At 35.4% G+C, this 20,354-nt stretch overlaps 1 protein-coding gene across 4 annotated transcripts in view; it reads left to right on the top strand.

Annotated features, from left to right (window-relative positions):
* The window catches only part of COL11A1 (collagen type XI alpha 1 chain), a gene marked incomplete at its 5' end in the record, with an annotated part of 160,097 nt that overhangs the window by 122,314 nt on the left and 17,429 nt on the right, over window positions 1-20,354 (top strand). For all 4 annotated transcript variants that reach the window (XM_082002896.1, XM_082002898.1, XM_082002897.1 and 1 more), the window contains 10 exons: window positions 2,259-2,312; window positions 3,054-3,161; window positions 6,705-6,758; window positions 7,659-7,712; window positions 7,802-7,855; window positions 15,447-15,500; window positions 16,004-16,111; window positions 16,287-16,340; window positions 16,636-16,689; window positions 17,830-17,883. In XM_082002896.1, the coding sequence (XP_081859022.1) occupies window positions 2,259-2,312; window positions 3,054-3,161; window positions 6,705-6,758; window positions 7,659-7,712; window positions 7,802-7,855; window positions 15,447-15,500; window positions 16,004-16,111; window positions 16,287-16,340; window positions 16,636-16,689; window positions 17,830-17,883 (648 nt within the window). The remainder of the gene's footprint in view (window positions 1-2,258; window positions 2,313-3,053; window positions 3,162-6,704; window positions 6,759-7,658; window positions 7,713-7,801; window positions 7,856-15,446; window positions 15,501-16,003; window positions 16,112-16,286; window positions 16,341-16,635; window positions 16,690-17,829; window positions 17,884-20,354) is intronic.

Raw genomic sequence — 20,354 nt, forward strand, 5'->3', positions numbered from 1 at the left:
ATGCTGCACTTTTCTATTTCAGACCATTTTAGCATATGCTGAGCGTTAGACTGTGACCACAGTTCCCATAGTGAGTACTAATGTATTCGGGCATGTTCCAGCAGACCTGCTTTACAAATAAAGTGTCTGCAGCATTATCATTTGAGAATTTATCGTGTACTCTCAGTCTCAAGGTTTAAGGCACTTGGGAATGTAATACGTTTCCTTGAAATACAGGATTCCATGTTCAGGCCTGCTTAGTTGAAGTGAAAGTTACCCCATTTCAAGTCATGTATTGAATCCTATTTGTGCTCAGTTGCACAGTTGTCAACCCTAACAATTTCAGAATGTCTTTATTTCAAATCTGCTTTCCTTTCAACACGCTGACAGATGTATATTGGGGCAGGGAGGAAAGGCCTTGTTGGTCAGTTCTGAAAGATTTTGAAGCGGAAGTACTAGTTCTGAAATCACAGGACATAAAGAATAGATATTCACAATACCGAGACATCCACAAAAGCCTTGGTGGGCATTTAGAGCCTAATCACAGCAAGGACCCTGAGCAAAGAAGAACTGATCCTGCTTTCCTGTTTAAGAAGAGCTGGAAGAATCTGCAATTCCCAGTTGAGACTAACAAGGATTTATGTTTGGGGGTTTAACTATACTGTGCCTAACAAAAAATACTATGTTGTAATATCCTAGGTAGGGATAGCACAATTTTATGCTGTTGTACATCCTCTCTTAAGTTTCAAAACTTCCACTGCTACCACAGGTTCCTTTATTAATTGAAGATTCTCTCCCAGTGATTCTGATCAGTCTCTCCCCATTTGCCCTCCAGAGCAATGGAAAAGAGTGGCCATGTGTCCAAATAACTTCTCATTAATCAATTGCAAAGTACCTTCCAACAATACTTTATGTCAAAATGAGTATTTAAATGAGATTAAAAATGTGTAGAACTCATTCTGGGCCCTATAAAATGAAGGACCACGTAGAAGCATCCTGCAGAGTGTAGAAGCAATCCATTCTGATATGATTTTTTTTTTTTATTCATGCATGTTAATTCCCTTTCTCGTGGTAACTGTCCCAGTCAACAGGAGCATTCCCAGGAGTCCTTTCATTTAGATATGTCACTACAGGGGCTATAAAGCTTTGTTTTACCTATTGCCATCCGCTATGTGATGAACAGAAAATTCTAAAAGAGAAGAAATATATAGCTTGATACTTCAGACTCCCTAGAAAATAAGATACTCTAACATCTACATAGAACTCAAAGAAAGAAATAGACTGCAAGACTTAAATAGTCCCTTTTCCTAATCTCCCTATATAGGGCAGAATAATCTAATTTTAGCCCTAGCAAGGTCTTTAAATCCAAGCATTATTCTGCACTAAATTAGAATTCCTAGCCTAGAGACTGCAAACAACTTCTTTGTCATCTGAAATAGCAGATTAGAATTCAGCTGTTGCCAGGTGTAAAGTTTTATGCTTTCTTAGCGTCACTCTTTATCAGCCTAATCTCTCTAGCTGGTGCAAAAAAACAGATTCAGCCTAGCACATAATTTTAATCCCATCATAAACTATTATCTTGCATTCCCATACTCTCAGTGTTAAGTATCTTCATTACATCACATCTGCATAACTGCCTCCCAAATTATGCACAATACAACTTAGAAAGTTATTATTCTGTAAGGAGACTGAAAAAATTAAGAAGTTCCTCTCAGAGACATATTTTTTGCCATTCTGTTGAAAAGAGACTTATTATAAAAGAGGATGTGACTCCCAATGCTCAGTAAGAATTTAAGACTTTTTCATGTTTCCAGGAGGTCAAAATAAGCTTTGTGCTGTTTCATAAAAACTTACCCAAATAATAATAATTCTATTTAAAGATAGATCATTATATGACGCTTTGAAGGTTGACTTTTTCCATACAAATCTCATTGAAAACTCTGATACTTTTAATTGTGAAAAAAATATTTTTCACTTTGATTCATATTTCCATGGGAATCTATTTAAATATTCTGAAACATTACAGCTGTGCTTTCAATAAATGCCAGTATTAAGTCTATTATAGATGTGCAAATCTGAGTCTTTGAGAGATAAACAAATAATGATTGTTTGTACTGAATGGCAAAGACTTGTGAATAATGCTACATTCTCTATGGAGAAATGTAGAAATGCTTAACAGACCTTGATAGTGCAAGTAGGATTGTCTCTGTATTTGCTTTTAATCTCATTCCAGATGCTATAATCACTAAGTTTTCCTTTTGGATGTTTGTTTGTTGCAGGGTCCTCCAGGTCCACCAGGTCTCCAGGGTCCTGTTGGTGCCCCTGGTATAGCTGTAAGTAGCTTACTCAGAGCAAACCCTAATCTTGCCATAACTCATCTGATACTTAGATGTTCTTTGAACTGCATGCTTCTTACTCAGGAATAGCTTTCAAATCACTATTAACAGTTCTATCATCGTCCTCTTACATGCAGTTGTTTGTTTATTGTAAACAAGCCTGCATAGGTGTTATACAGCAGGTGATCTACAGCAGGGCAATAATTTGAAGGAATTATTAAAAATTAAATAGTGTAAATAGCGGATGGGGCCCGTCCTTTCAGTGAACTTGTTTGATGGTTTGTATGACAGTCAGTGGTAAAATCAGCTCAGTACCAGATGCATTTAAAAGATAGTATCTCTTTTTAAAGTCCACCTGATACCAGGTAGATTGATTTTTATTTTTATTTAGAAGGCTTTGAATTCTTCTACCATGAAGATTGGTAGAAGTATATGCTATTCATATTTACTACTACTAGGTATTCAACAGCTAGAATGTTTATGCAGATGTGAAAGAGAAGAGGTATTCAAGGAAAATTTTTGTGAGATATGCAGTATTATTTTACTTACATTAAAACCGTGCGTATGCACTTCTATTTGTACAACAGATTTCATTCAATCAAGGTGGTGTACATGCATTTATAAAGACATTAGGAATGACCTTGAGCCCTCTTGTAGTTGTTTTCCAGTGATTTCAGTGGAGATTTTTCTGTTATTATCAGACCTGTGATATTTTTGCTTGTTGCTGTTTCCAAATAGGGAGGTGATGGGGAGCCAGGCCCAAGAGGTCAGCAAGGGATGTTTGGGCAAAAAGGTGATGAAGGTCCTCGAGGCTTTCCTGGCCCCCCAGGCCCTATTGGCTTACAGGTAAATTCCTTTATTATTTTACCCTCCACTTGTAAGAACCTTGATTTCTGTGTCAGAAACTGAATGAGTATTGTCTTCTATGAAATAAATTATAGCATAATTGCCTAAGAACTGAAAGATCCCATATTCAGAGTTCATGCATAAATAGCAGACTTAACGATGAAGGAGATTGGTAAGATGCTCTGAAACCGAACTCCTGGCTACCATAGACTGTAGAATTCCATTCAGTAACTCATTCATTTATAGAGTCCAACAATTTTCGTTTTAACAAGAGCACTTCTTTTTACTGGAGATACACATTTTAAATAAAAGATTCAATCTGGAGGAATATTTGACATGTCCTAGTCATTTACTGTATTTTCATGTACACATGGTTTTGGCAACATAGTTTGTTTCTCAGTGATACCATCACAGACACTATTTGTGTTCTGAAAGATTAGCAGAGCTCCATGATGCTTATACACTGCTGCCATCATTGCCAGGTTCCTATAGTTTCATGTTTCTTCCTCTTAAAATTGTTATTTTATGAGTCAAAAAACACAAAGCAAGTATACAGTAAAATGTAGGCTTCTCACTGCTGCATCCAGAGAACTACAGTTGAAAACTCCTACTTTTTCAAAAATTTAATTTGCTTAAATATAACAATACAAAGAACAAGATGTTTAGGACCTTTAGTTATAAAGTTATTTAGTTATTACCTACATAATTAACATTAGAGGATAGAGCACTTTGAAACTATTTCTAATCCATGCATTAACCTGTGATATGAATCATATATATACTCTTTTTTAAAAAATGGAAAATTATAGCAATAGTGTTTGAATATATTAAATAGAATGTCTCCTTTCTATCCACCATGCATGAACTGACTCATCTTTTTCGCTAAGCCGACCTTTAACCTGTACCTATCATTTTTTAAATTCTATTACATAATGCAGTTCACAAAACTTACAATGAAGTTGCAAACCTCCATGGAAGATAAACAGTTCATTACTGTACCAACACTTAGGTCTTTGTAGATTCATATTGCCTTTGAAATTGAAAATGTCTTTATTTTCAGAAATAATAACTTGGAAAAAAAAGATCCCTAAATTTTATTATGAATTGTTAAGTTTTTTACTATTTTAAAGAGAGTAAAATAATAATCCTTGGTATTTTTCTCAGATCTAGGATACAGTTTCAAGTGATGTTTTTCAATACAGGCCTCTTTCACATTTTAAATTTAATGAGCCCTAAGCTACATAAATATAAAAATCAATTAGGTTGAGACTTACACAAATGAAATATTTCAAATAAGGAATTTTATTTCTCTGATTAAGATTTTAATTTTAATATGTTGATCCATGGACCGAGATCCCATATAGGCTAATTGTATTGAAGTATCATTGAGAAATCAGGAGTTTCTTTTATTTAGTAATGCAATTCTTATGGTAATTATGAACTGTTGAGGAGTAACAACTTCCTTTGTCTTATATATAATATTCCATGGTAACTATATCACACTTACTCCAGTTAAATTCTACTGATATTGCTTATGTTGGACATTAAGTAAAAAGTATTTTTGTTCATAAAAGTGAACACTGGTAATTTTGAATATTTATTACCTTAATTGTGAATTTCCTTGCTATTTAATTTTGGTAGTGTTTTAGAAAGTAAGGAAGTTTCTAACAAAAGGAGCTGAAAGTAAAGAAAATCTGAAAAACTCTGTGGGCCTATCTATGTTATCTTATAATCAATTTATGGCAATTTTACTTCAATTTTGAAATATTAAATGACAAACACCTCAATTACTTCTTGCCAAAAGGAACTGAAAGGACTCCCAAAATGCTATGTCCAATAATGCATGAAATACTGATTCAGTGAAATCAGTTGGAGTTTTTCAATGTTGAAATAGGAGTTCAACAAATGGCTCTAGAAAGTCTTTTCAAAGACAGAAATATCAAATAAATGTTTAATTGCCTTTGAATTTTCATAAATACCTCCTGTGCAAGCAGTTGAATGAGCTGTTTAGGTTTATCATGACCATGAATCATAATGGATAAGGCATTCAACTTCTTAAGCTAAATGTCTTTTTCTTAGGGTAGAACATAGTGGACTGTTGGCAGCTGGAAGATGTAGTTTATGTGAGGCAGGATTCATCTCTCTAAAGACTAGTCACCTAGTCCAAGTCTAGGCTCCTGCTCTAATCACTCTTTACAACAATTAGCTACAAACTTGTTTAAAACTCCTAACAGTGAAGGAAAAAGTTAAAGTCAATTCAAATTTCATTTGTTCAACTACTACAAGGTTACAAAAAGTAAACACGAAGAAAGTTAGAAAGTAATAAAACTACCTGTTATCATAACCCTGGCACTACTACTCAGCATGTACTGTAATCAATACATGTTACTGAAGATAGTATTATCAGCTATGGGCTTCCATCTTAATAGAATACAGTCTAGTATTTTTTAAAATAAGCAAGGATTATATAGAAAAACTACTGTATCACTACATGAACTAAAGCTGTCTTTTTTCATGCTAATTATCTAATAGTAAACAGGCTTCCACAGCAACCACAATGCAGTGACAGGTCAACCAAGTTTTCTCAGTAGTAGACAACAGAGACATACAATGTTTTTAGAAAAGGTTTATCTCTGAATTTTGACAAGCCTTTCTACTGTTCAGATTGTGTCAAAGTAGGAGGGCAGCTGAAGAATGGTTATAGTGTTGGCTAAGTTTATACTTCATACTTTTTTAGACAGCTTTGTAGCAAAGATAGCAAATTGTGCTTTCCAATCTGGTTAGATATAGTTTGATACATACTTTGAAAGTAGCAGAACCCAGGAGGTGAAATTTAGAACCAGATCTTAATGTAATGTAAATCAATATAATGCTATTGACTCCAGATCCAGGGGTTCTGCTTTTTACAGAAGCCAAGCTTTGACCCTACATGTAGGAATGCCCATCTTAGGGCTTCTAGCCGGGGTAATATTATACTAGATATAAGTATTAGCATCAGCTACAGTTTAATTCTCTTGGTGTTTGCTACTAGTCAAACTTTGACCCTTTGCTTCTAAGGATATGTTTGCATAACCCAATGCAATGCCTCTCAGCAGGATTTATTACCTCCACTGGACACTTTATTAAAGTCATTATACAGCTCCCATTACTCAAGTAGCTTAGACATCTTTGCATACCATTTCATTGTGCTGCACTAATCATGTTTTCTTCACATATATATGTGTCATAGCATAAAATCAAATCATCCAAATGTCTGGATAATGATGGCAGTGTTTTTAAAGTCAGCCACCCTAGCATTTCTGTGCCTGGTTTATTTTCAAAAATTTTCTACCTCACCTGGTTTAAACATCCTAGGATTACCTATACATTTGCTGTTATATAAAAAAACTTCTTTTTTTTTGTTTTAATGCAAATAGGTTTTGTTTTCTTGTTCCCCCCCCAAGGTTCACATGTAGATCTGATTTATATTGTTTCATATTGATTCATAACTCAGCATTCCAGGTACCATACTAATAGTTTTATTTTCTCTACCATGTGTTCTAGGGTCTGCCTGGCCCACCAGGTGAAAAGGGTGAAAATGGTGATGTGGGCCCAATGGTAAGACTTCTTCCCCATTGGTTGCTCCATGGGCCATAAATACATCTGTGTATTATTGTCTTTTCTCTGTAGTTCACAATTTGATAAGCTACTCCTGAATTTGGTGCCCAAGTATGAAACATTTTGTGGAACGTAAACTCTCTCTGGGCTTTACTTTGCTTTCCCACATCATCTCCTCGTCTTTAATATCAAGATTTATGTAACTTGAGAAAATACTCTGAAGAGTAGGAAGCAAAGCAGATGCTATGTGTGTCTGAGGCAGGACAGTGGCAAGCAGGTTCAGGAAAGAAAGAGAAAAAGGAGAGACCACTGCATCAGAGTGCTTGGAGCTGCTTTTCTGAAATTCAGGGCATTGTACCTTAGCTTCAGGTAAGAAGATGGTAAACATGGGTATGTTTGCTCTGTTTCTCTGGGTAGTCCTAAGACTACATTTTCCAACTGTTTATACTGTTGACAGAATGCCTTCTGGGCTGGTTCTGACTGAAATGCAAGCTACCTATAGTATACATTTACCTCCAACACCCTATGCCAAGCCTGGATGCTTTATTATTGCCCATCTGTAGATACCATGGTGCATGGTTTACCAGACAGATAAGCTACTCCAGGGTCTTTGTACAGTGGAAGGTGTATGCAGGTAACCTGCAGGGAAAATACAATGCAGGAAACAAATCTTCAGGACTCCTAAGCACCAGATCATTTCCAGCTCAGGTAACATAGCCTGGATCCCCTGTCACCTGTGAACTCAGGCAATGGGCAGCAGTCTGGCCCTGCTGTTTCTGTAGCACTGCAAAGATTAAAAGTCCCCTAGAGACTGAGTATATTATTTTCCATTGGCCAAAAAAGCCCCACTGGACTTATTCTTTATGATTGTAATTATATCAAATTGTCTCTTTGATACAGGGTCCACCTGGCCCTCCAGGTCCAAGAGGTCCCCAGGGTCCTAATGGAGCTGATGTAAGAATTAAGCTTTTTTTTTTTTTTTCTCTCAGTAATTCAGTAATAAGCACTATATTTGGGATAACTAACATCTTTTATCATTGTAGGGTCCTCAAGGACCCCCAGGCTCAATTGGCTCTGTTGGAGGTGTTGGTGAAAAGGTGAGTGTTGATACTATCCTCCCAGAAAATTTTGGAATATGAATATGAATATACATTTTGATTCTTTTTCGGAGCTATACAGATATGTTACAATTCCTAAATATCCTTCATTGACCTAGTAATTGTTAACAGTGATCTAGCTATACTCCTAATGGCTGACTTACCATGGTTGGTTTCTTTATTTCACATTGTACATCACAAAAATATTTAACATTCAGAGGAAAGAGCTTTGGAGCTGAAGAGGTAGTTTTCAAGTGAAGGATTAAAGTAAGGTTATGGTGATTTCCTTAACTGTATTTATGCCTATAGTAACATTATTGACTTCAAGTATATCATATAGCCCCCTATATGGAATGTTAAGAATACAAGCTATTATCTAATGGGTAAACATATCTGTGAGGTGAAGCAGACCTAAAGCATCAATATATATCTGTTCCTTATACAGATAGATACAGTTCCAATAAAGTCAAAGGTTTGAGGATGATTTGTGCTGGTTGAAAACCTGACTTAAGACTGATGCTATATGACATTCATTTGTTGAAATTCCTTTCATTGCTATTTTCAGTTCTCTATTCAGAAAATTTTCTACAGTATATGGTGTGGGGGTTTTTTTTGAATGTCATATCTTACCCAAAGAACATGTCAGATAATATATTCCTTTTTCTTAGAGGAAAAATATTGTATGCAATAGATGTAACAGCTTTTTTGGTGTGATTTCTTTGAATCACCAGTGTAAACTATTATAAAATACTGAGCAAACACAAAAATTAAAAAGAGAGTTTCTTGAAATTCCTATTTATGTTTACTTTAACAAGTTAGATTACCTCAGCCATATCATATCTGTAAGCCTAAAAGCATTTTGCTGCAATGTTGCAGATTTAATATGAATTTTGTCTTAATATGAACTTTGGGTTTGGAAGCAAGATTTTGAAAGGAGCATAAGGTGAAGGAAACAGAATAGAAATATATTCCAGGCCACTATATAAATAACTTATTGAGGAACTATGTAGATTGCTCTTGAGTATTTAAATATTTGCTGCAGAATATTATATGTATTCAAGGAAACACTGGTGTCAATGAATCCTGGAAAAGACATCCCTAGGAATGTCAGAATTGGTAGTTTTCAGAAAGCTCACTGTATTAATAACTTTTCAGAATGTGAAGGAAGTTTTCTATTTTTCTTCTTGTCCCATCACATAATGAAATGCAGAGGTACCTTTTCCCTCATCTTCCTCATACACCATTACTGAACTTCAGCATTTCAGAAGTCTTAACTTCTGGTCCCTTCCATTTATTCATATGTTCTCTTTGACATGGTGTACCAGTATTGTACCTTTAGGTACAAATCCATCAGATCTATGAATTTACAAATAATGACTCAAGTACCACGTCAATCAAAATCACTTATACTTGTCATGATCGTCTTCTGGATCACTGTCCAAAAGCAGGTCACTCTGCTTCACAGACCTTTTAGGTATTTCTTTTCACAAGATATGGAAGTTGACATTGTTTTTATTTGTATGACTAATAATAAAATTTTAAAAATTAATGAAAATCTGCAGTTCATCCTACAGTATCTTAAAAGCTTCTTGTTCCTCTGCGATAATGAAAGATCTTTCTTATGATGCTCTTCAATATTGTTGACATCTACCATAAAATTTTGGCTATGTGTCTGGTTTTTTTACTAAAAAGTTTTTTCTTTAAATAACCCTTCACTTACATTAGGGCCATGTCAAAAGGAATCACCAACTTCTTATCAGTATGACCAAACTATTCTTTTAATAGAATCTTCAAATGTTTCATGATTTATTCTACATACCCATCAAATAAATCACTTACCAGTGCTCTGGGATGTGGTGAAGAGAGTACTAGAATAATGTAGTATAATATATGGCTTGATGGAAAAATATCCTACTTTGTCTCCCGTCTTTGTCTTTTGAGATCAAAAGGTACTGAGCCCAAGCAGATGAAAATACCAACTTTATACTGTAGTTTTTTCCTGGTAGCCTGCAATGTCTTAAGCTGACAGTGCTTCATTGCATTCCCTGTTTCTTAGGATGTGTCTCTGAGCATCAACACACCTCTTGGTAGCACTGGCATTCTTGTGTCTTCAATCTTTTTTAACCCATAATTGTGTAAGACATACAAAACATGATGCCCTCCTGCTTGACTGCATTATTAACAAGGATATTCCCTCTAATCTCCCAATTTTGTGACATTGTTCCTCCAGCCTATCTTAAAAGGGAGCTTGGTTTCATGAAGAGCTACAGGATTTGTTTTTTCTCTCTGGGAAGAGTACCAAAAATGCGTCTGAATGTAAGGGTTGGTCAAGATGGCAAAAAAAGTTATTGAAAAAAGAGAGTCTGTATGTCAGCTGAATACAGAAAAAAATGGGCACTGTGGGAAGAAAAATTCTTCCTGTGACCACTAGGGTACTGAGAAAAATGTTTATTATGAGAATACTACATCCAGGGTAGCACCAGTTATATTCACTGCTTTAAAAAGAAACAGCTTGTATAATATTGTGGCCCACTGAAGTCAATAGGAATTTTGCCATTGGTTTCTATCACCTCTTTAATTTTTACTGTTCTGTGATCAAATTATATTCCAGTCATTTTGTAAAAACATTGACTTATATTGAACTTCATACTCCTTTGTTTCTCCCTGTGACTCTTTTATGTGATCTAGAATCCCCATTTGTGATAATCAGCCCACCAAATTTAATTCAGAAACATGAAATTCAGCCTGTTTATCACTGTTGTCATTTTTATTTCCTCTTGCTTATTTCCCATATTCTCTGCATGCACACAGAGAAGCTTCCAAGTATATTATTTTGGAAGTTTTTGTTTCTTCTAATTACAATCCTCCTGCTTCTCATGTTTTAGTACATGTCTACTTAGGACACCTTCCTTCTTAATTTCAGTTCTATTTAATGAGTTCTGCAAGCTTAGAAATCATGAAGAGTTGTTTTGTCAGGAGGAGTTCCTGCAATGGGAGGACACTTCATACTTTTAAACAAAACATGCTTTTTCTCTTTTCCTTTTCTTCCCACATACTTTTTTCCCCAATGTTTTTCTTATTACATCAGCATACTTTGGCCTCTGCACCACTTTCAGGAAAGACATATCATACTACAGATAATGCAATGCAGTGCTGGAAAAACATTTTGGCATCCTCCCTACCCCTGCTGAGGAGTGAAATAGATTTGCTCACTTTCATATCTGAGTTACTAGACTAGGAGATATTTTGTCATTAATACCGGGGTTTCAAAGTCCCCTTATCTTCTGGTAAATTACAAACAAATTTTGTCACAGAGCCATGTGTTTTTAACTAGCTTGTTGTTCCCTCCGCTGTACACACAAAGGCCTAAATGCTCAAAGACATCTGCAGTACAAATGTGCATGTAGCCTTGCATTATAAATGCCAGTAGCCTTCCTGGAGCAGTCAAGAAGTCTTGAGACTTACACTCAACCAGATGCACTTAAATCCAGCTTCCACCCAGAGATTGTTCTCTTTGTTGTGCTTATAGTTAAGAGAAAGTGGAAAAACAAAATGTAGCAACACATGCTTATCTCTAATTTGATATCAAAGGCCTAACATGCAGATATTCTAAATACCCAGTAAGTTGCTCATGACTTCTCAAAACTGGGCCTTAGATGCTTTACAACATCTAAGAATTTACTATACAGAGGAAACAGAACAAGTAACATTAATCTCACACTTATCTTCCCCAAAGCCTAATAAAATAAGTTTGCCTTTCTAATTTAGGCTAATCTGTGATAACTGCACTGAGTATTGTGTCATTCTTCCATCCTATTTTCCTTCCACAGCATGTGTTAAACTGGCAGAATCAATGAGTAATGCAAAACGAATGGCTGCAGAACCTAAGCATTCTTTCTGTAGCCTCTAAGAATTTAAACGTTTTATTATATGAAAAAGTCTGATGTTAGATAGCCACTACACTCGTATGGGTTTATAGTCCTTCCTGCTATATCATTCTAAAATAATTTTTAAAATAGTACACTAATGAGGAGTCCAACACAGTAAACAAGTGAAATCAATAGTTTACATGCTTAATCAGTCATTGATTTATATTGCAGATGGAAGTGAGAAGACAAAACCAATTGAGTATTCTGGCCCTGAGTTTAAAAACATGTCTCATAAGTTTGCACAGACATATTTGTGTGTGTATAATTTTTCCACACACCTGTGTTCAGACAATTGCTAAGGTACTTAATCAAGATGTGTCTATGACAGTTTATGCTACCTGAATATCTGTCCTAACAAATTACTTTTAATAACTTTCCATGATTCACTGACTGTGATCTCTTTTCATCCTTCTCCATCTCTCTAAGATGGTTGAAAACATAAGCCCTCCTAGAAAATAGAGCACAGCTTTAGAATTTCTCTCTTGATTAGATTTATCTCTCCACATAGCCATAATATATATAACCCAGTCACATATGCATACCTATGTGAAAAGGAATTGTCTTCCAGAGTCACAATTTTTCTCTTTTTTTCTATTTTGTGAGCATGGCAAAAAGGAGCAAAAGTGTAACTGAATCCTTTTCACAACCCAGTCAGTTGCAAAGTTGCCTCTCATTCTTACAAAATCACCATGTCCTGGAATTTAACCAAAAGGTAGCAGCCTTCCATCCACTCTGTCTCTGTGCTTTGTATGGACAGTTCTCTAGAACTGGTCACAATAAGGACTTTTAAACTACTGTCCTTAGCCTGATACAAATCATTCTGCTTACTTAATTCAAGGAGGTTTTCAGACTTAAACATGTCCATGAAATGACATGACTTTTTGTAGTTTAGAATTTCTGTCTCTGCTTGTTGAAATTGTCAGAGGAAGGCTTTGCCTAAGAAAGACCACACTAACTTTTAAAAGATCTGACCTGATAACAAAAGATAGAAAAAATTCCAGAGGTGGAATAAATATATTATTTGATCATAAAATCTATTTCCCAAAAGAACATGAGATACTTCCCATGGAGAAGGCGCATCGGATTCTGAATTAATGCCATCCTTATCAGAAATGCAAAGACAGACAAGGGCAAACAATAATCTACAGATTGTACAGTTTTTAGCAGCTGTATATATATACATATATATATGCACTCTGTAAATATATATCAGCTACAATCTTCTCTATCAAAACATTGTTTAACTCCCTTAGCTGTCTAAAACAAGTACATACTTCCATAGTACCTAATATTTGGAATATAAAAGTCAGTGTCAGAAGAAAAAAGGACTGCACACAGGGAAGAGTCACATTCTTTAATAGAGCAATGATTTAGAAGTATTAATGTGAAATGAAACTTCAACTGTTCTCATCTTTCACAGATGCTTTTTAAGGGAAACATCTTGACATTTCTTAGCCCTTGCAATTTTGCTGTTGTCCACACTGCTGCTTGTTGGGGAGTTACTATGCAATAGAGCTCATGTAGGCTGCTTGCATCTGCCAGTTTCAACATGCATGCTATCGCAGGGACCCCAGAGATCCTAGGAGCACAGTGTTCCCCCGTTGTCCCCATGTCTAAGTCAATATGTCAGAGAAAGCCCATCTTTACTCTTGTTGCATGATATCATATAATGAAGATGTATTTGTCAATGGAAGGGGTAGAAAGTGAATCATCATAAATTACAATGTAATTAGGCAGAACAGCAGAAAAAGAACTTACTCTCTGAGAAGCTTAGAAGGGGATTATACTGGCACAGGTACTTGTCAGGCAAGACTTGGCACAATTAGTGTTCTTATGTCACTCAGTTAGTTAGTCCTGCAATGGGGACACCTGTTGAATGGGTCTATGTTGTGGACTGTATTAGATATATCTACTAACTTGAATAACATCAATTTGTTTGCTAATTCCAGACCTCATTCTCTGTTACTATATAAATCTAATTTGATTGATAGTTGGCATGCACAAAAAAACAATACTAATGATGCTGCACATTCATGTGCAGAGACTAAGGGAATGAAGATTATGAATTTTCCTAGAAAACTACTTAATGCTTATCGACCTGAAGTAGCCAGTAGACTTTTTTTTTAAAAATAATGAACGCTGTATCATAGAAGCAAATTAATATTAAGTACTAAGAGGGATCATTAGTTTTTACGATTACTGCAAATTTAAGTATGTCTAATAAAACATACCACAGTTTCTAAAGGCAAATTCACCCTTTAAAGTGCCCTTTCTAAAGGACATTTTAATATTGCTCCTAAAATTGTGGTAACCTGTTAATTATCCTGTTCTGGAATTCAGCTGGGTACTCAGATTTTCTTCCATTCATCTAATGTAATAATTACGTTAGGCCAAATTCTGGACCCAGTGAGGCCACTGTGCTGCCATTAGCTTCTATGAAAAAAAGTTCAGTATCTACATCATAAGACTTGTTTAAAATTAATATTTTATGATTTATACTTTTATACTGTCTGCATGGAAATAACAGGCATGCATGTTGTATTAATTGAATTGTCATAGAGTGAAGATAGGCATGCAGATCATACAGGATATGAAGGATACATAAATTTATTCCAAATCTGTGTTTGAGTTCAGTAGAGGGGATTGGGTGAAATGCATTTTCAGCACTCAAGTACTTGTTTATAGGCATAATTATTGGTAAGGTTCATTTGGTTTGGAAAAAGAATATATGTGGGGGGAAAAAATCCTTTGAAATAAAAATATATAGTTCTTAGCACTTCATGACAATCACAAAGCAGATACTGTTATCCTTTCACAGATGTGTGTGTTTGTGATGCTAATAGCTAAATATTCTACTAACAGAGTAGTTTTCTGTAAAAGTTTATTTATCAGACCACTGAGCTAGAAAATAATCAGTCATAATAAACTTTAAAATGAACAACTGCAAAGACAGTCTTTGAGCCAATATTATGTATTATCTCAAAAAGAGACTGAATTATCTTAAACATTCACTTAATAGTGTATAATCTTGGACTTGCACAGATTTTCTTCATATGGTGGTGTCCTCAAAGCCACCTGCTTTACTAAATTTCCGTCACCAGTAAATACATAGTGTACACTGTTGTGGCCTGTGCTGAAAGTTTTACTGACTGCTATGCTATTATTTTATCCTTAGGTTTTTCTTTATATAATTTTTTATTCTAACTGTAGCTATAGCAATAATATCTTCACTCCATTGACATTCATTTCCAATTAGTATTCTCTTATTTGGAGAAACTTGCTTCCAGGCAAAATGTATCTTCTAGAGAAAAAAACATGCACAGGCAATACACCTCTTTGGCTTTTCTGTGACTTTCTGAAAGATGACAAACAGGAAACTTGCAGTATATGGTACAATAAAGGGGCAGACCTTACAAAGCCCAACAGGAAGATTAGTCTCCCTGGTTCACTAAAAGCTTAGGTTGATATATTCTCTCATATATATTTCAGATTCCAGTTCTGCAAAACTATATGTAACTCAGCTCCCTCTAGGCAGGCCAAATAAAAGATAGTTCCTGTAAGCTGCTCACATGAATAAGCATGACATTCGTATGTAATAACGAAGTAAATTCATAGAAATATTCTCCCTAATGACTCATCGGTTTATGCTCACACATTCATAGGGTGAACCTGGAGAAGCCGGTAACCCTGGACCTCCTGGAGAATCTGGAACATCTGTGAGTATTTTGGTTTTGTCCTACTATGTCACCTTCATTATGGTGAACTAAGGTATCTGGTAGTGCTTACTTTAGAAAGCATTTAATCAGATTACTTGAGTACTTGTGTACATTTTCTTTAAATTTTCAGTGAAGAAGTTATACCTTTAAAATGCAATTTATTTCCTTATAATTATAGCCACATCTTTTACTAACAGCAAGAGGACAAAGCTGAAGACTTTCTAAGAGAGTACCTGTTTTTTTCTTCCAAAAGTATTAACTTTGATATGCATGCTTTTCTCCCTGAAGACAGTTCATTGATGCAAACTGGGTGCAGATGTTGGCACTCGACCCGACATTCACAACTTTTCCAATCTGACAATAAAGTCCTAATTTCCCATTCACATGCCAGCTTTTATTCATGAGTAACATTGCCCAGGTCTGAAAAACAGTCTTGCCATTGTAATCTTTTTTTAGCCATTCAATTTCCAGGTGACATTTTTGTGTTCATTTGTTTTTGACAGGGTCCGAAAGGTGAAAGGGGAGAAAAAGGTGAGGCTGGTCCACCTGGAGCCGCTGGACCACCAGGTGCTAAAGGACCTCCAGGTGATGACGGGCCTAAGGGTAACCCAGTAAGTGAGCTTAATAATTCTAACAAAAAGCACTGTGAAGCACTGGTGAAGTTGTGCTACATATAGAACTGTATATAGATTTCTACATTTGAACTAAATTCACTACATGCTTCATAAAATATTTGTGATGTTCAATGGATGACACACTCCTTTTTTTTTTTCCTGATTTATTTAGGGTCCAGTTGGTTTTCCTGGAGATCCTGGTCCTCCTGGGGAACCTGGTCCAGCTGTAAGTATACTTAAAAAACAGTTTTAAGTCCTAGCCTTGGTTTGCACCAAATTCTAGTTAACCCTGCCTCTTTCTTATCTGGGACTGAGGTTCTGCCTGTAAGATCTGTTGCTTTTCTGTTCATATATTTCTTAAGGCTTAAAAAAAGGTTTAGAAATCTTTTAAAAATTTTGAAAACTAGTATTTTTAGGAAAATGCTCTGTAGAAAAATAGTGCTTTTATATTTGCATATGAAACTAAGTTATTTAATTTAGCTGAATTTTGTATTTTGTTTATTTTCCTCTGAATTCTGTAGGGTCAAGATGGTGTTGGTGGAGAGAAGGGCGAAGATGGTGATCCTGGTCAACCTGTGAGTTCTTGCTGTCATTTTATTTCAGCTGCATGTTCTCTCCAATGCTAAGAAAGTATCTTTTGCTGAATCAGTAGTTTCTATACATTCATACCCTTAAAAATATTTTCTAAATGTATGCTTTTTCTGTTATACTGAAAAATCTATTTAGTTCCTTGTAGAGATAGAACTTGCCCATATTCTAGTCAAAAGCAGAAGCAAAAGCTCAATTTCTTTTAGAAGTAGAAACAAATGGTTAAGGATTTGTGTGGGAACTGCTGAGGGCCACTAAAAATAGAGCAACTTTGAGCATAAGTAAGGAATGCTGCAGCCAAATAATCTTCACTAGCCGGCATGATGAAATGAAGCAAAACCTTGATGTTTCTGCTTTAAGAAAGTTACGAACTATCTGAGCAATACCCATATTACACATCGAAATTCTTATATTTCAGTAATACCCATACTAAACATAATTTTTTTTTTTTTTTTTAATTGCAAAAAGGTAGGGTTTCCATTTTGGAAAGTCTCTTTCTACCTTGGAAGTTCTGATTATCAGGGAGTTATCCTATACACTATGGGTTCAAAATGAAAAATGCTAGTACATTGAACATATGGTTGGAAGTAAGTTATAAACTGGGGTTTACCTACGAACTTCAAGAAATTAGTATCTGTATGTCTTTCTTAAATACTTTTAGAGTGTTTTTTTCCTGAAGAAAAGCTTATCAAACTGTTCAGCAACCTTGAAATATTTAAGAGTATCACAGCTTACCAAGATAGAGTAGCCAAATAGCTATCAGTGCACAAAAGATTTTTCAAGGGAAAGCCACCCATGGGGCAGCTAACTCACAGATGTAAGTGAAAAATTTTAGCAAAAGTGACAACTTAAGCACCTGAGAAAGCAAGAAACTTCTTAATGGAGTTAGGCAGTAGGCTAAGACCGTTATGTTACTTCTGTGCAGCCACTTTCTGGTCTGAAATTCTGAAAATATCAGAAGACCACCCTAAGATTGTTGATTCAGCGGGTATACTTCTCTGTGTGTATTTATGGTACTTACTTTCTGTCCATTAAAAGGGGACAACGTATTGCAGATGTTTGTTGCATTTGGTAAGGGTAATAACTTTATCCTTTGTTACCACTGAGCTTATAATTTTCCATTGAAGGGTCCACCAGGTCCTTCAGGTGAAGCTGGCCCACCTGGTCCACCTGGAAAAAGAGTAAGTAATTTCTCATTTTCTCTTGTATATTTTTCTTTCTGAGACACTATGTCCTAGAGAATTTCAACTACTTGTTTTCCGTGTTGTGACACGCCATATATGATGTTTGAAGTTTCTTTTAAGTAATGTAATGGGAGAAATGAAGAAATAGAACCCCTTAACGTGGGTTACGTGGAACATAGGAACAAAAATACATGGGGAAGAATGTATTCCTTATCTATAAATGTGCTTTTTCTTTTTACCCAAGTGAATTCAGTGTCTGCTGAATATAGCCTGCTAATAGGAGTGAGTGTGAGAGTAATAAAAGACAATCATCCTCAGGCACATGACTGCTGGCAGGGAGCAGGAAGAATGTGTTGCTTTGGTGTCTTTAGCCTCTGAAATAAAATAATTTCAATGCAGCTTTTGTGCAAACCTATGTCATTCCCTCTGCATACAAAATTAACAAGCAGACATTTCTGTAACTTATGAAGCCATTCCATTATTTCCAAAGTCTCTGAAGCTTCACAGGCTTTACAAATATAGCTAATCAAAACCAGTAAATAATGTTACACTTACAGAACTGTAGTAGATGCATCAACCTTTAGGTCTGCTTCAGAGAGCAATTAGATGCAGTTTTTACACTGTAAAAAAACAAGGGAGGGGGCATCATTAAATGTAAGCTGAGAGCTATTTAACAAAGTGTATTAAATTGCTTTATTTAATAGGCTTGAGTGAACTGACATGCCTAATTAGTTTTATCTATTTTACACAATGATCTATTTGCTCCACCAACTTGCAAAACATTTATAATACCGTAAATTATTATGGTAGTATTAGTGACCTTATCACTAGAACTAAAATACTGCTCGATTGAATATTAGCAATTAGTATGTTTCTTCAACATCACATTAGAACTTCCTACTTTATTTTACAGAAAGGCAGTAGCTCATTACTAACAGGTCAGATATATTGCATCTGATCGTATCTAGACAAAAAACACTTTAGAAACACAAATACCATGTCACCTGTAGTTTGACACATTTCCAACTTAGAGAAAATGTATGGCTAAATATTGCCGAGTAATCCCATTCCTGGATTCTGAAGAAAACACTTTGTAGAATGAAGATTCTACATTACTTGAGTACCTGAATATATCAAGCTTGTAGAGAGTCTGTATTGTGTTATACCAGAGAGAAACAGTGAAGGATTGAAAGCTTCATACTTTACTGGCAGAATGAACATACAACTGATGAAAACTAATGAAGAGCATTTTTATGGTAGAGTCTATTTCAACAAAAAGCCCTAACAAGTGTCTTTTCATCCAGATTAAGAACGACATACCATTTCAGTAGTAATACCGCTGTCTATGGAGGTGCAGCTCTGGCTATACTACTAGAAAGCAACGTTCCACTTAATTTTTTTGGTTTTCTGTCTCTGAAACGACAAGCTGCCAGAGCTCAGGATTCATACTTTTAAATCTAGTCCCTTGAACTCCTCAAGTGTACAGTCTCCTTACTTATTCATTTTCATTCCCCTCTTCCTCTGTATTTTGGAACTGGCCTAAACTCAGTTTCGCTGCCCAGTCTTATGAAATTATGTTTGTTAGCAGGTTTCAGAGTTTTAAGCAATCTGTGTCTAGTATTGACGGTTACAAAGAGGTTCCCCCAGCTTTCCCTGGGAAGAAAATTCTACTGAAAGACAGGGACATAAACAGAGTTTTCACATTGTATCTAAGAGACTTCAGCTACAGGTATACTTACAGTGACATTCAACTGTCGCATGAAGTCCAAGAGTAAACTATTTTTCCTAGTTATTGATGGGTAACAGTAACAGGATTACTATTATTTGGTGAGATAAGCAAATGCCAAAATTGTTCTACTGTGGTGCTCTAAAGCCTTTGACAGTAAGTACCACAGCCTTGCAGACTGAGCAAGGGTTTCATGGACAAGCAGTATGGTGAACTTCTTTTAAGAAATACCACTTAGAAAGTACATGTCAGAACAATAAGCTGGTTCCAGATTCCTACTCTGAAGAGGTAATATTGACTAGCATGCTAATGACCACTTAGCTGAAGTCTAAATCAAACTAAAAGGCTAAATCTATGGATGAAACAAAAATGGATCATTACAGCATCCACATAATGTGTACCTGAATGAATATATTTACTTTTCAGACCCAACAATTGCTCTTCCAAAAAATATTTCTAGCACTGCCTTTCAGAAAGTCCTAATACCAAAGATACACTGGTCTCTCCCTTATAAAACTGAAAGTATCTTCAGAATGAAGTCCTATATTCAGATGAATGACTAGATTAAATATATATATTTATAGGCCAAGAACATAACCTACAAAGGGCAAACCTTGTGACATAGTTATTGATAAAGTCTCTCAATGTGATTACATATATTTTTATTTTCTTTAAATTTTCATTAAATCATAATTAATATTTTACAGATCCTGATTTCTGAAATGATCTGTGCACGTACCAG

The sequence above is a fragment of the Phaethon aethereus genome (assembly GCF_964289735.1).
Source record: "Phaethon aethereus genome assembly, chromosome: 8".
Classification (NCBI taxonomy): Eukaryota; Metazoa; Chordata; class Aves; order Phaethontiformes; family Phaethontidae; genus Phaethon; species Phaethon aethereus.